General features: G+C 21.6%; 1 protein-coding gene across 2 annotated transcripts in view; it reads left to right on the top strand.

The window, feature by feature from the left end:
* Positions 1-4,270: 4,270 nt before the first annotated feature.
* LOC122504583 (carboxylesterase 5A) overlaps positions 4,271-16,918 on the top strand; it is a 30,285-nt gene continuing 17,637 nt past the window's right edge. The window contains exons 1-2 of one of the 2 annotated variants that reach the window (XM_043615757.1): positions 4,271-4,659; positions 12,824-13,094. In XM_043615757.1, coding sequence (XP_043471692.1) covers positions 4,498-4,659; positions 12,824-13,094 — 433 coding nt within the window. In that variant the 5' untranslated portion in view covers positions 4,271-4,497. Of the gene's footprint in view, positions 4,749-12,823; positions 13,095-16,918 lie in introns of both variants that reach the window. The other variant, XM_043615758.1, reaches the window with a different exon arrangement.

Below are 16,918 nucleotides of genomic sequence, written 5' to 3'. Positions count from 1 at the left end.
CCATTTTTAATTAAATTTCTTGTTCTACCTAAAAACCCTTTTTTTAAGCTAAATTTCATTTTTTTTAAAGTAAAAAATATTAAATTTAATTTGCAGAAATTTTGAATCAACAAACAATTGTAGAAAATAATATAATTTTTATAGTCCAGTGACAAAGTATAGTCGTCAAACATTTTGCGGAGGATAAATATGTTTAACCGGCTCTTCCACGAATGTTATTTTCAACCCTGTTACATTTCCGCTTTTTGTTGTTGAAATTTGTGGAAAATCGATAAATTCTGAAGCAGAAGACTTAAGAGTGAAACGTGCTCTTGTCTTGATTATTATTGTAGATAACAATGAGTGAAATTTCCTTCACATTTTGGAGACTTTGGGACATTAAGAAGTACACTTTATTATGTCAAAAGGAGTTTCTCGTATAAAATTAGCGACACAAAAGTGTTCGATTCAGTTTACGGGGGAATTATTATCTCTAACACTAATAACGCACACTCAGGAAATTGAAAGAAAGTTTTAGAAGAATCAAAAGATTTTCATTTATAAAAAAAAGAAAAATTCAGCTATTTTTAATGAAATTCAATTATTTATGAAAATTAGTAAACGCAACTCTTCTAAAATTCAAAAACTTTTGTAATTTTCCAGTGAAATTATTTATTTAATTTTATGAAATTATTCATAAATATTTTAATTTTATTTTTTCGTTTTTGAAAAATTAAATTATTTGAAAAATTCAATTCTATATTCTGTGAAGATCAATTTTTATCAGAAATAGAAAAAATTTAAGGTTTTGTATTAAAAATCGTGATGTCAAATTTTATAAGGGAAACAAAAAAAAAATTCAATAATTTATTGAATAATTGAATGTTTCTTAAAATTCAACTCACATAAAGAATTTTAACAACAAATTTTTAAATAATTGAATTCTTTCAAAGTTTCGACGAATTTTAATAAAATTTTTAAGATAATTACATTTTTCGAGAAATTTGATTAAAATTGTATTAAAAATAATAGAAATTCTGCGATGAATTTTATTATTTGTGAAAATAATTGAATCCCTAAGAAGAATTTTATTATTTTTTAACATAATTGAATCCTTGTAAAAAATGTTATTACTTATTTATGAAAATAATTGAATTATTGAAAGAAAATTAATTGAATTAAGGGAAATTTTTGAAAATAATTGAAATTTTGCCAAGAATTTTATTAAAATTTTTGAAAATAATTATTGAATTTCGAAAAACAATTTTATTATTTTTAAACATAATTGAAATTTTGAGGAGAATTATTAATAATTTTTAAATATAATATTATTTTTGAAAATAATTGAAATTTTTACTAGAATTTTAAGAAATTTTTTAACATAATTGAATGTTTACATAGAATTTTATTAAAAATTTTTTTCTTAATAATTAAATTCTTTTGGAATATTTTATTAAAATAATAGGTCATTGAAAATCATTGAATTGAGGAAAATCTTTAAAAATAATTGAAATTTTACCAAGAATTTTATTAAAATTTTTTGAAAAATGAAAATGATTAAATTCCTATAGAGAATAATTGATTATTTACGACCATAATTGAATCCCTGTAAAAATTTTATTATTTATGAAAATAATTGAATGACTGCGAAGAAATTTAGAAAAAATTTGTAAATAACTAAATTCCTGTGAAATTTTTATTATTTTATGAAAATAATTAACGGTTTTGCGCAGAATTTTATTAAATTATTTTTTAAATAATTGAATTCTTTTGGAAAATTTTATTAAAATAGTAGATATTAAAAATCATTGAATTGAAGAAAATTTTTAAAGATAATTAAAATTTTGTCAAGAATTTTATTAACCCGTTGCCTGTTTCCGACCCACGGGTGGGTCGTGAAAAAGTATGGCCATAACTGTTTCCGACCCACCCGTGGGTCGTGTTCACTATCACTCTAAATAAATATAATTTGTATATAAATTGATAGATATTTTTCTTTATATCAATATTATAAGAAATTATAAGGGTCATTAATGATATTTTAGAAAATAATTGAATAATTAGTTATAATTTAAATATACTATACTATTTGAAAAAGTATCAGATTCCGCTGGGCATTTTGGGACAATCATGTTGTATTTTCCTCAAACAGTTAAGGGGTTAAAAATTTTAAAAGTAATTGAATTGCGGAGAGGAATTTAATTATTTCTTTCGACTAATTTTATGCAAATTCTAATTTAAATAATTGAATTCATGAGATAGTTTTATTATTCATGAAAAGAATAGAATTCTTACGAAGATTTAAAAAAAATGTTTTTAAATAATTGAATTCTGTTTGGAAATTTTATGAAAATAGTAGATATTGAAAAGCATTGAACTGCGAAAAGTTGTTGAAAATAATTAAATTTTACAAAGAAATTCTATTAAAATTTTTGAGAATAATTGAACGTCTGTGAGAGAATTTAAAAAATTTTTTTTCAAGATAATTGAATTCCAAAAGGGTTTTATATTATTTATGAAAATAATTGAATTCTTACGAACGATTTTATAAGAAATTTTAAAATAATTGAATTTCCAAGAAGAAATATATTACACTTAAAAATAATTGAATTCTTCTGAAAAATTCTAATATTTTTGTAAATAATTGAATTCTTCCAAAGAATTTTAAAAAAATATTTTTTAAATAATTGATTTTTTCGAGAAATTGAAATTAAATTTTTAAAAATAATTAAATTTCTCGAGCAATTCCAGTAAAATAGTATTAAAAATAATTGAAAGCCTACGATGAATTTTATTATTTATGAAAATAATTGAATAGTTGCAAAGAATTTTATTAAAATTTTCAAAAATAATTGAATTCCTGAGAAGAATTTTATTATTTATGAAAATAATTGAATTATTGCGAAAAATTTTATTAAAATGTTTAAAAAAATTGAATTTCTGTGAAAAATTTTGTTATTTTTGAAAATAATTGATTTTTTCATAAGAATTTTATAAACATTGTTTTCAATAATGAATTTTTTCGAAATATAATAAATCTTATGAAGATTTTATTTTAAATAATTGAATTCTTCGAGAAAACTTTATTTGTATAAGAGTAATTGCATTCTTCGATTAATTAATTTAAAATAGTATTAAAAATAATTGAAATTCTTCGATGAGTTTTATTATTTATGAAAATAATTGAATTCTTATTTAGAATTTTATCAAAATTTTTTTCCATGAAAACTGTTATTATTAGTGAAAGTAATTGAATTATTGTGAAGAATTGTATAAAAATTTGGTTAAATAATTGACTTTTTCGAAATTTTCTTGAAAATGCTATTCTAAATTAATTGAAGTCCTGTGGAAATTGTATTATTTATGAATGGAATTGAATTTTGAATGAATTTTATCAATTTTTGTTTAAAAAATTAAATTCTTTTGCGAAATTTTATGAAAAATAATTGAATTTTGAATATTTTTTGAAAATAATTCAATCGTTTTAAAGAATTTGATTATAATTTTTGAGAATAGTTTATTGATTTCTAGTATTAGTGAATTTAAAGTAGTGGAAATTCTCAAAAAAATATCAGAAATAGTAGCTTTTAGTGGCTGAAATTTAAAATAGTATCCAAATATAGTATCCTAACGTAAAAAAAATAGTAAATAGTAGGTTTCAGTAGAACGAGTGCGAAGCCTGAATACATTTTTTGCACTGCTTTGTTACTAAAAGTAATACCGATACATCTTATTTTAATCTGTTTTGGTACCAAAGTAGGAGCATTGGCTTTCAGTCACAGTTTTGGTTCTAAAATTTAGACCGATACAGCATATTTTTAATCTTTTACCATTTTACCTTTATTCCCCAAATTAAGAGCATTGTATTTTCCTCATTGTTTTGCTGCTATAAAAATAAGATGAATACATCTTATTTTAAATGATTTACCAAAATAAGAGCAGTGAATTTTTCCAACTGCTCTGTTACTAAAAACTAATACCGATACAGTTTATTTCAAACCATTTTGTTACTAAAATAAGAGCACATGGTGTAACAAAATAGTTATTATGCCTATATTTGTACAGCACAACAATTTTTTTCCTCTGTAAACTTGAACCTCATATACCAAATTACAGAAGATAGACCGAAATTTCCTTCCACCTTGAAATAAGTCAATGTCGACTATTATTCCTTCGGAAATTTATGCACAACTGAGGACATAAGGTGAGTTCAAGATCTATAGAAGGAAAGAGTGGCAAAAGAGTTTTTCTTCTATTAGAGAGAAGAGAGCGCGCAGGTCTCGTGTTGGAAAGAGAGAAAGCGAACCTAAACCAAAAGAGTTGAAACCTTTTCAACCTTCTTCACCTCCGGGTACCTATCGATATATGTATGTATATATGTGTGTACATGCAGGAAAGGTATTGTGTTCCAGTGGTGAAGGGGGGGTTTGAGTCTAGTCACGCGAACCATCGTCGTGTAGCAGTCGGGTTCGGAGAACCGCGGTATTACTTCCGAGGCCAATCAGTCAGTCTTGCAGAATGAAGTACACGGCATGGATGGTCGTCGCGCTTCTCCAGGAACTCATATTCCTTGGGATGCTTCCTGTCAATGAATCACAAAGGACTCATGCACGGCAGGGCATTGTTCGCGAGCCGCCAACAGTCAAGCTACCTGGACAGGGTGTCCTCGCCGGAAAGGAGGTGCGGATAACGCGTGATGACGCCTCATCCTCAGATTTTCTTGCGTTAGAGTGCATTGCATTTTATTCTTTCGCCTCACTGTTCGCACGGTAAATATTATTTACTTAACGCGCAGTCAATAATTTTCTCCTTTTTCTCCCCTATAGTCTTTTTTTTCTTTTTTTCCACCTTTGTTCTTTCATTTTTTTTTGTAGGAATTTTTTTTTCTTCTTTTACGCAAAAATGCATTAAAATTTTCTCTTTACATCCCTTTACTCTTTTTTCAATTATTTTCTATATTAGGAAACTTTTTTTCTCTTTCGTAAAAATACAAAAAAAAATTTCGAGAAAAGTCTAATTTTTCGACTCAAAAAATTGACAAAATTGATTAAATATTTTATGCACTCGATTAATGATAAAAATTCTGTTTTTTGGGGGGGGTTTTCTTCATATCAATTGAAAGGAAAATCGGAGGGTCTTTGCCAACAAGAAAAAAATGTTTGATTCAAACTTTCTTCACAGAAAAATTTTTTATCGATGAATATAGACCATCAGATTTCAATTTAATTTACAAATTATATTTTTTAATAAAATTTTTTCTGACTGAGAACTTCAATGTTAATTTCTCGACCACTTTTTTCTTAAAATATTAAATAAATTAAGCTAGTTTTTTGTGAATAACTGTAAAACATAAGGTGCTAAAGTTTTGATAATAATTCGTAAATTTATTATTATAAAACACTTTGATAATTTCAAACAACTGATAATTTCAAAGTGATTTATAATAATTAATTTTTTAATTATTAAAAATTATGTACCAGAGTGCCTTTCCTCATTATATTTTAAAGTTATTCACAAAAAACTAGCTTAATTTATTTAATATTTTAAGAGAAAAGTGATCGAGAAATTAACATTGAAGTTCTAACAGTCACATGCTGTTAGTTCTGATGGTTCAAATGAACGAAATTTATTTATTATAAATTTAAAATGTAATAATTTTTAATCTATTTTTAATTTTTATAACAATAATATTGAGTTACTGCAAAATTAATAAAAAATCTTTTTAAACGTAAAATTTAAGTTTTTAACTTTTGTTCAAGTCAGTAATTTATGACAATAGTTAAAACTATTTTCAAATAGTTGAGAAATAGACAAAAATAAATAGAAAAAAATATTTTGTTCATTTAAACATTTTAAACATTCAAAACTTGTGATTTGTGAATCATAATTTTTTATATTTAGTGATTGACTGACTAGTTTTTTTCTAAATTTCGACCAATGAGAATTTACATTTTCCTTTGTAAAAAAAACAAATTAGTTTCATATATTTTATGTAATCAAACTATTGTTAACTATTATTATTATATTAACCAAACTTAATTAATAAAATTTTTCCTACTTCATTAAAATTTCGAAACTTAAAAAATTAAATATAAATTTTTTTATTTTTGAATGAAAGTAGATTTATATTTTTCAAGTAAAGAATAATAGTTTTAAATAATAATAATTAATATAAATAAACCCAAGATTTAAAATAAAATAGTAAAAATAAGTAGGGAAATAATTAATTTCAAGTTATATTCTTAAAAAGTAGTAAATTCATTCAAATTTTAAATAAAAATAAATTTTAAACAAAAACTACGAAAAAATAATTTATAATATAAATAAATAAAAAAATAATTTAAAATATAAATAAATGACAAAATAATTTATAATAAAAATAAGTAGAAAAATAATTTAAAATAAAAGTAAATTCTAAGGAATTGTGAACTAAAAAATTGTTGACTAATAAGTTAACTAATAAATTCTATTCTAATAAGTTGTTAACTAAATAATTATAAACTAAAAAATTGTTAAATAAGGAATTTATTACTAAAAGAATTATTTGTGCAAACATTAAAAATTGAGAAATAGTAATGCAGAAAATAAAATTAATAAAAAAAATAATTATTTATAATAAAAATAGGTAAAAGAAATAATTTAAATTAAAAATATAAATATTAAAATTATAAAAAAAATAAAATAAAATATTAAAATATAAAATGTATAAAAAATAAAATTATTAAACAAAAAATTTAAAAAATCATTTGAGAAATCATTTTTATTAAAAACAGAAAGATTTATATTTTAAATAAAATTTTTTTTTTAAATTCTACACTTGCAGTAACAAAACTTTGGTTAATAAAAAAAAATTATTGTTTAATTCAATAATTTCCTCGCACCAATTAAAAATAGTTTGATTACATATGAAATATATGTCGATCAAATATGTTTATTTCTTAAAGAAAAATATAAATTACCAGTGATCGTACTTAAGAAGAAATTATCAAATTAATCATTCAATCATTGATATAAAAAATTTTTAATTTCTAATAAAATATAATTTGAAAATTGATTGAAGTATCCATTATCTAACATTATAATTTAAAATTGATATAATAAGATAATTATTTTTCAATATGATAAAATTGATGTAATAGAATCATTATTTTTTAATAATATGTTAAAATTGATTTAGTATAATACTAAATAAAAAAATTTAAAATAATAATAAAATTTAATAATAATGATAAAATTTAATAATAATGATAATAAGAATATTATTTTTATTTTTATTATTATTATTATTATTATTATTATTATTATTATTATTATTATTATTACTATTATTGTTAAATTTCATTATGTCATTATTAAATTCAGAGATAATTTTTTAATACTTTAAATTAAAATATTTAACGATTTTCTAATGCAAAAAAAAAAAATTTTTTCCTCAAAAAACCCTCAACTTTGTTTTAAAGAAAATACATTTTTTAAACACAAAATTTAATTGCACAATATTTTCAATCAACGACCCTCTAGATAATTATTCTATTTTTTTCTTCTAGATAAAATAAAAATTAATGCGCTTGAAATTTATGAAACACGCTTCACACGCTTCTTTTTGTTTTTGTTTTCTTTTTAGAAAAGAAAAAAAATCGCATTCTCATATAGTTATTTTGCGTTCATTATTGTCGATCACTATTTTTTGTGTGTGTGTGTGTGTGTGTGTAAAATATAACAGTTTCGTTCAAATACGTGAAAGCTGTGATGGGAAATGAGTGTTATCGGCTTATTCTCAATATATGAATAGAAAGTGTATCAGATTGATAAAATTATAGAGAAAGGATGTGTATATATGCAAAAGTTTGTTTATAATGGCGGCACTTCTTTTTTTTTTATTGTATACTTTAAGAAATAACTCGAAGAAAAGTGAACAATAATTTATTATAATGAATGGTTATATTTCATATATATATATATAAATATATGAATAGAATATTTTATTGCATACACAATTCTCTTTTTTACAAAAATATTTTTTTTATTGCCTACTTAAAGATTCAAATTTCTTTGCTGTTTATTATTATTCAATTATTTATTGTTTTTTCCCTCTTGTATTCAAATTTTCAAGAAAATAAATTACGATAAGAAGAAAATAATTTTGTAGTTCGGAGAATGGTATAATAATTTTTTTCATAGAAAAAAATGTTAATTTGTTTAAAAAATGATTTAAAAGGTTAATTAACTAGTTGCATATTATCAAAAATACTAAATTGAATAAAATATTTTTTTAGTCAAATTATTTTTTAGGTCAAATATACTTTTTGAGCGAAAGAAGTTTTTTATTTAAATAAGTTGTTGATTCAAATCATTTTTAAGATGAACAATTTTTTAGACAAACAATTTTTGAGTCAAATAATTTTTTTGAGTCATAATTTTTTTGAATCAAATAATTTTTCAAGTGAAATAATTTCTTAGGTCAAATTATTATTGTTTCGAAAAAATAAGTTTTCGAGTCAGATAAGTTTTTGACTCAAATAATGTTTGCGCCAAACATTTTTTGAGTTAAATGATTTCTTAGGTCAAATAGTTTTTTTGAGTTACAATCATGCGAATCAAATAAGATTTTTGAGTCAAATAATTTTTTAAGTCAAATAATTTTGAAGGTCGATTAATTTTTTAGGTCAATATAAGTTTTCGAGTAAAATAAATTTTTGACACAAATCATTTTTGAATCAATTTTTTTAGTCAAATAATTTTCATTTTAATAAAAATAATTCGAAGCTACGTTAAATTTCCGTATTGAAAAAAATGTCCAATTAAATAGACAGGATAATTAGTTCAAAAATACAAAAAAATATTTACTCGATAATTAATTAAGTATTGTTCGTAAAATTAACTTTTCTTTTCAGTCTTTTTTTCTATTTACTTTCATTATCAGTTTTTCTTTATTATACAATAAAAAAAAATTTACCCGAAAAAAGTGAAAATAACGAGTAATAAAAATTACATAACAAAAGTAAAAATAAAACAGTTGGAAGATTTTAGAAGCAGATTTTCTTCATAGTTCGCGTATATATAATTATTTCATTTAATGAAGTATGAAAAATTCAATGGAGGTTGATGTCCGCTTGTTTTACTTTAAAAGTAAACAAACTCATAAAAATTGCAATTTTAACACTTCTGTAATAATGTTAAATATACTTTTCCTGATAATAAAATGCATAACAATATATCAAAATTTATTTATTTATTATGTTTATTATTTATTTATTTCACTTTTTATTTATTTTATTTTTTATTTACTTTATTTTTTATTTATTTTAATTTTTATTTACTTTATTTTTTATTTTATTATACCATTTATGTATAATATCTACTATTTATTTATTTTATAAAAAAATAGATTTATCCTTCCTCGAAAAATTGACGAATTACCACATACAGAAACAAACTTTATGCATATATATTTCTTCTTTCTCTTTTCATTTGCAACGAAAAAAAAAATTAAAATAATGCAAGAAAAATTGAATGAAAATGTTTATTATTATTATATAAAAGCCAGACAAGTAATTTTTGATCAATTTCAGGGTTGATAAACCACAATTATTACCTTGAGTTATTCAAGCGCGTTGAATTTCAATAACATTAAATTGTACACTAAATGCATATGCTAATTCTAATCTAATACTTCATTTACGTAATGCCTAATGATAAAATGCGAAAAATTTTAAATTAATATTATTATAAAGAAAATTATATTTTCTTGAGAATTTATTATTTCAATTTTAATTATGATTTTTCATTCTAATTAGGATTTTCAATTTCAATTACGATTTTCAATTCTAATTAGAATTTTTAACTTTTATTCTAATATTAAGAAATTCAAATTTGAGAGTCGGTACCAAGACACAATACCAAAATTACCATAAAAATGTTACATTCTATGAAAATTAACTAAAGTTATTTAAACATTTCATTCGTTCAGTAAAATTTATTCGAACGTATTTATTTTCAAAAGAAGTGATATTTTACAATCATGGAAAAAAGGAAAAGGAATTTTTTACTGTTTTTTATATTAAAAAAGTTGCTGCTTAAAATATATTTTGTTTACTATTTTGCACATAAAGAACAATTTTCTTGTTACTTACCTTTACAAATAAAAGTTTATGTATTTTTTTTTACAAAATAATAATATATAAACTAAATTTTTTTCAGACAAAAAATTATATGATAAATTAATTAATTAAAAAAAAATTAATAAAACATTAATAATCAAAAAAATAGTGTAAAATTTAATTAATAAATCTTTACATAATAATAAAAATGGTAACAAACAATAATAACAAACATAAACTTTTTTATGTGGAAAATAACATGAAAAAATATTTTTTCATTTAAAAACAAAAACAATTTTTAAAAAATAAAGTATGTAACAACATTTTTAAATTTGCTATTAGTTTGCTATTAAAAAAATGTAACTTTAAAACTCTGAGAACATAAAATAAATGATTTTTAAGCTTCAACACATCAAAATTTTTCCAAAACTTGCAAAAAGTATAATTTTTTTTCTTTAAAGTAATTATTAATTATTTCAACTTACAAAAATTGACAATTTTTTTATAAATTTTTTTGTTTTTTGTTATAAAGGAAAAATGGAGAATTTATATCATTTTTCTAAAATTATATAATTATATCTATTCAAATTTATAATTTATAGGTACAATCTCTTTAAATTTAAATTCTTTTAAATTCTTTAGATGTTGTGGATCATAAATTAATAAAATGTCCTGAAACACGTAAATTTTTTTTTCTGAACATTCAAATGAACGAAATTCTTTGACAATATTAATATTTTTTAAAATTACAGACTTCGCACTTGATAATTAATTTTAAAAAAGTAGCAAAAAGTAGTTTTCAAACTAAAAAAAGAAGTAAAAAGTAGCTATCGAAAAATTAAATTTGAGGACCAAAAAAACTCGTTTTAGACACTTGGCAAAATTGACAAAAATTCCATTTCATTTTTTTTCCTGACTTTTTCCTAATTTTCATCAAAAATATTTACTTCTTTCTTATTTTATAAAAAAAATTTTAATTCATTGATTTCTTTCGACTAATTTTATTCAAATTCTAATTTAAATAATCGAATTCCTGAGAAATTTTTATTATTCATGAAAAGAATTGAATTCTTACGAAGATTTTTATAAAAAAATTTTTAATAATTGAATTCTGCTTGGAAATTTTATGAAAATAATATTTATTGAAAATCATTGAATTGCGAAAAGTATTTAAAAATAATTAAATTTTACACGGAATTCAATTAAAATTCTTGACAATAATTGAATTCTTGCGAACAATTTTATTAGAATTTTTTTAAATAATTGAATTTCTAAGAAGAAATTTATTACTTTTAAAATTAATGGATTTCTTATGACGAATATTGTTATATTTATGAAAATAATATTGAATTTTGCAAAGAATTTTATTAAAATAACTCAAATTAATTTAATTCACGGAAATAATTTTGTTATTAATAATATTCTTGGGAAGAATATTATTAAAATCTAAAGGAATAATTGAATTATTTCAAAAAAATTTAATTAAAAATGTATTTAAAAGAATTGATTTCTTTCGATCAATTTTATTAAAATATATTTGAAAATAATTGAATTCCTATGAAAAATTCTAATATTTTTGTAAGTATAATTGAATTCTTCCAAAGAATTTAAAAAAACATTTTTTTAAATTATTGGTTTTTTCGAGGAATTGAAATGAAATTTTTAATCATTTTTTGAGCAATTCCTGTAAAATTGTATTAAAAATAATTGAAATCCTGTCATGAATTTTATTATTTATGAAAATAATTGAATAGTTGCAAAGAATTTTATTAAAATTTTAAATAATAATTGAATTCCTGAGAAGAATTTTTATGAACATTGTTTTAAATAATTAATTTTTTCGAAATATAATAAATATTATGAAAATTTTATTTTAAATAATTGAATTCTTCGAGAAAACTTTATTTGTAAAAGTAATTGCATTCTTCGATTAATTAATTTAAAATAGTATTAAAAAAAATTGAAATTCTTCAATGAGTTTTATTATTTTTATGAAAATATTTGAATTCTTGCTTAGAATTTTATCAAAAATTTTTTTAAAAAATTTATTTCTTTAATACTTTAATACTTGATGCAATATTATTGCAATAAAATTTTAATTTGAAGGAGAAATAAATAAATTTTGTTCATTTGAAAGTTCAGAATTTGAAGGGGATAAAAAAAGGGGAAAAAAGGGAAAAAAGTAAACTAAGTCTGATCCCTATAATTATTTACTTTAAAAAATGAAATATTAAAATAAAAATGTTTAATTTAAAAAAAATATTACATTTTTAAAGTAATTTTGGTATTTTTGGCCCAATTTGGTTGAAACCGGTAAATCCGCGAAAAATTCAAGTCCAACTATCTCGCAATGCCTATAACGATTTAAGAACAATCTGTCTATTTTTAAAAATTTATAAATGAATATCTAAAAAAAGAGGAATAATTTTCTATTATATTTCTTGATTCTAAAGTAGGCTAATTAACTTTTGTTCACTCGTTGTTGACTTCTTGAATATAAGAAATCTGAGAGGAAATCAAGTAGAACTTGAGAAAAGAGAGCAAAACAGATTGATGTTGTTGCTCCAGAAAACGGGTGTGGTGAAAGGAAACAGTAGAATTTTATATTGTACATATATATATACAATATAATGATAGAAATATCTCTCTTTTATATTTAATTATAAATAATAATAAAAATCGTAACATTTAATGATGAGAAGAAAAAAAATTCTCCGTTTCTTTTTTCTCATTGCAAAAAACAGGTCTTGAGCAGAACAACAAGGGTAATTGTTTACCTTGGCATCCCTTACGCCCAACCACCAACTGGACCTTTGAGGTTTTCTGCTCCAGTTACCGATCCACTTCCTTCATGGCATGGCACTAGAAATGCCTCTCAATTTGCGCCGTCCTGTCTACAAATCACCGAGAGAAGAAAGTTGCATGAAAAATTATATATGCGACTATTGCCACAGGATCTTCCAGATCCTGGTTTCAGCGAAGATTGCCTCTATTTGAATATTTTTATTCCCGACGGTGAGTTACTTTTTGATATCAGACCGATAATTAGTTATTTAAATATGTGTATAATTATTGAGAAGTTTCTCAATAATTACACACATTTCAAATGCAAAGAAAAATATTCGCTCATCGTCAAATTAAAAGCAAAAATAAGAATTCATATATCATTTCATTAAATCTGCACTGGAAAAAAAAATTTATTTCATTCAAATATTTTACTTGTCTATTATCAAATAAATTTATTGCATTAAATGATTTTTTAATTTAAATCAAATTTAATTTCTTTAATTTATTTAATTCAAAGTTGTTAATTTCAATTAAAGAACTTTAATTTGAAATTTAATCAAGTTCTGCATTAAAAAAATAAAATCAAAAGTTTAAAGCCGGCCATTACTTAAAAAATTCTATGAGTTCTCAACTTCTGAACTAAAAAAATAAAATTAAAAGTTTAAAGCCAACTACTACTTAAAAAATTCTATGAGTTCTGATTAAAAGTTTTATGAGTTCTAGTTTTCTAACAACGATTCATAGAGTTATTATAAAGAGTTCTTTAAATAATTAGAAATAATTTCAACCAATTCTTTAATAATGTTCCGCGTGGAATATTCAGTATTTTAAATTTGTTAAAATTTATCAAATTTTATGAGTTTTCAATTAAATTTTATGAGTTTAGATTTTTAGTTCTACAAAATATTTTTCTAAATATTTTGCTCCGAATGCAAATTTAAAAAAAATCATTACTCTTACAATTTTTTAAAATTTAGAATTCTATGAGTTCTAATTAAAATTCTATGAGACTGAAGAACAAATCAAGAATTGTTAAATATAAAAGGTTTCTTAAAATTAATAAAAATTGCAACCAAATTTTTTTCAGTAATATTCTGCACTAAAAATTTACTACCTTGAAATTATCGACATTTTTAGAGTTCTATGAGTTGTGTACTTAAGTTTTATGAGTTTTAATTCATTTTTATATTGAAAAATTTTTCAACTGAAAAAAGTCCTTCAAACAATTTTTTTAAAAAACATATTTGCATCTCTAGACGCGAAAAAAACTGCTACACTTTCAACTATTTAAAATTTAGAATTCTATGAGTTCTAATTAAAATTCTATGAGACTGAATTAACAATTCCAGAATTGTTATACAAAAGATCTTTTAAAATTAATAAAAATTGCAACCAAATTTTTTTCAGTATAATATTTTGCACTAAATATTTACTACTTTGAAATTATCGACATTTATAGAGTTTTATGAGTTTTGTACCTAAGTTTTATGAGTTTTAATATATTTTTATACTGAAAAATTTGTCAATTGAGAAAAGTCCTTCAAATAATTTTTAAAAAAAACCTTTGTATCTCTAGACGCAAAATCGAAAAAAATGTCACAATTCCAATTTTTCAAATTTTTTAATTCTATGAGTTCTGATTAAAGTTCTATGAGTCTTCAAATTTTCATAAGAATTCTAGAATTAGTACCAAAGAATTCTTCAAATTCGCTAATTTCTTAAAAATTAGTAAAAATTTGAAACCAATTTTCTATTATGTTTCGAACTGAATATTCATCACTTTTGTTATTTTTGAAAATTTTTAGAATTCTATGAGTTTTTATTTTAGTTTTATGAGTTCTAATCAATTTTTACACTATTGCAAAAAGTCCTTTAAAAAATGTTTCTAAAAATATTTTACTCTAAACTCAGAATCTAAAAAAAATGTCAATTCCATTTTCAAAATTTTTAATTCTATGAGTTTTCAATTTCAATAAATTCTATGAGTTCTAATAACTGTTCTGAAATCTTTACAAAAAGCTCTTGAAAATAATCTTGATGAACGTTTGCTACTTTTAATTTAGAATATACGAAAAATGTTTTAATTTGCAAAATTATCAAAATTGAAATTTCTATGAATTCTGATTGCAATTCTATGAGTTATATCAACAGTATTATAATTTAATTAAAATTATATTTTTTAAAAATCATTGAATTTTTTTAAAGAATCTCATCAAAATTGCTGAAATTTTTCTAGAAATTTTTTTATTTATTTTATTTATTTATTTTGAATTTTTCGACTTTGGACATTTTTATTTTGGATTTTTTGTACTTTGGATTTTTTTCTTGAATTTTTTGGTCTAGATTTTTTGGATTGAATTTGTTGTCCTGTAATCATTCTATTTTGTTGCATAAATTTTTGCTTTTAGATTATTTCAAGTAAAGTTTGTTTAATCTAAATAAATATTTTTCTGATTTAAATAAACATTTGCTTTAGATTAAAAAATTTTGCGCTCGAACAAAAAAATTTAATCGTCTCAAGCAAATTTTTATTTGTTGGTTGATTCAACAAAAATTCTATTGTTTCAAGAAAATTTCTTTTCTGCATATAAAATAGTAAAAAAAAACATTAAAATTTTTTATTAAAGTAGCAAAATAAACTCAAATATACCAAAATAGGAAAATAAACTCAAATTTATCAAAATAAAATACTAAATTTTTGCCAAAATAGTACCAACAATTCTCCAACTTAAAAATTTGAGGTTTAGCATTAATTGTAAATGATTGTCCCTAATTTGTTTCGTTTATTAACGAAAAAAAATAGAAACTTTTTTTTTCAAACTTTTCTAATAAATAATGTTTTTAGAAGAAGGTTGAAGAGAATTATAATTTATTATATCGCGTGACTCATTGTATAATAAAATTGCTCACAGACTTTTCTCTGCGGCATAAGGGAGTGCTAGTATGTATGTAAACGCATGATTAAAATTTAGTGCAGAACAGTGTGTTATCCCTTAAGAAAAATCATTTAACGATTGCTTCAACACCGTAAATTTCATTCCTCTATATACTGTTTCTCCTCGATAAATCGCTTTTATTTTAATTTTGAACTCAATTCATTTCTTAAGTATACATAATATATATATACACAATATAGTGCACTATTTGAGTTAAATATTCATTTTCCACAGTTGATAAAAATCCTTTTCTCAACGTATGTTAGAAAAATAATTTTTAAATTTATATCTCGTTATTATTTTAATTTGTTTTAATATTGTTTCTCGCCAGAAGAAAATGGAATTTAAATAAGAAGTAATAATTACCCTATTAACTAATTAACAAAAAAATTATCATAATGTATTTATCTATATTGTTTTAACAAAATTATCAGTTTAAAAAAAAAATTGGTCTATTTTTAATAATCGAGTTAATTTTTCCATTAACAATAAAATTAATTTCTTTTTCTTTCGTTAAAATTTTTCAATTTAGAAAAGATTTTATTGTCACAAAAACCAAAGCAATTTTAAGCACATTTTCTATTTAGTTCTAATTTACTTCTATTAGGGAAACAATTACTTTTTTCTCTCCCCCCACATTATTTCGAGTATAAATTAACTTTCTTTTAAATAGAAAAATTTTGTTCCATTTTTTTCTCCCCATCTGTCATTTTTCGTCTATCTTTAAATAACATTAATTTATTCGAAAAAAAAACTAAACGACAAAAATGAAAATTAGTTTTTATTTCAAATGAGATAATCTTTCCCTTTGAGTAACTTCAAAAGAAGCATATATTAGAAAAACATGCAATGTCAAAAATATCCTTCTACTATAGTGGTAATAGAACTCGCTTCTCCTAAAACTTTAAAATTAAGCACGTGGAAAATTTTGTACCTTCCCCCCCAAAAAAAAACAAGAGCACAGTAATTACGTCACTTTGTATATGAGGTCAAATAATCATCATAATAAGATTTTTATCATTACGACACAAAAAAAACGGTATTAATTCATAACATGACTGTTTTTAAATGATGGCAATAAATAGAAAGATAAAAAACTTATACAGATCCTAAAGT

The sequence above is a fragment of the Leptopilina heterotoma genome, unplaced genomic scaffold, assembly GCF_015476425.1.
Source record: "Leptopilina heterotoma isolate Lh14 unplaced genomic scaffold, ASM1547642v1 Lhet_305, whole genome shotgun sequence".
Taxonomy (NCBI): Eukaryota; Metazoa; Arthropoda; class Insecta; order Hymenoptera; family Figitidae; genus Leptopilina; species Leptopilina heterotoma.
Note: the sequence above shows the minus strand (reverse complement) of the source record. Positions and strands in the feature narration are given on the sequence as shown.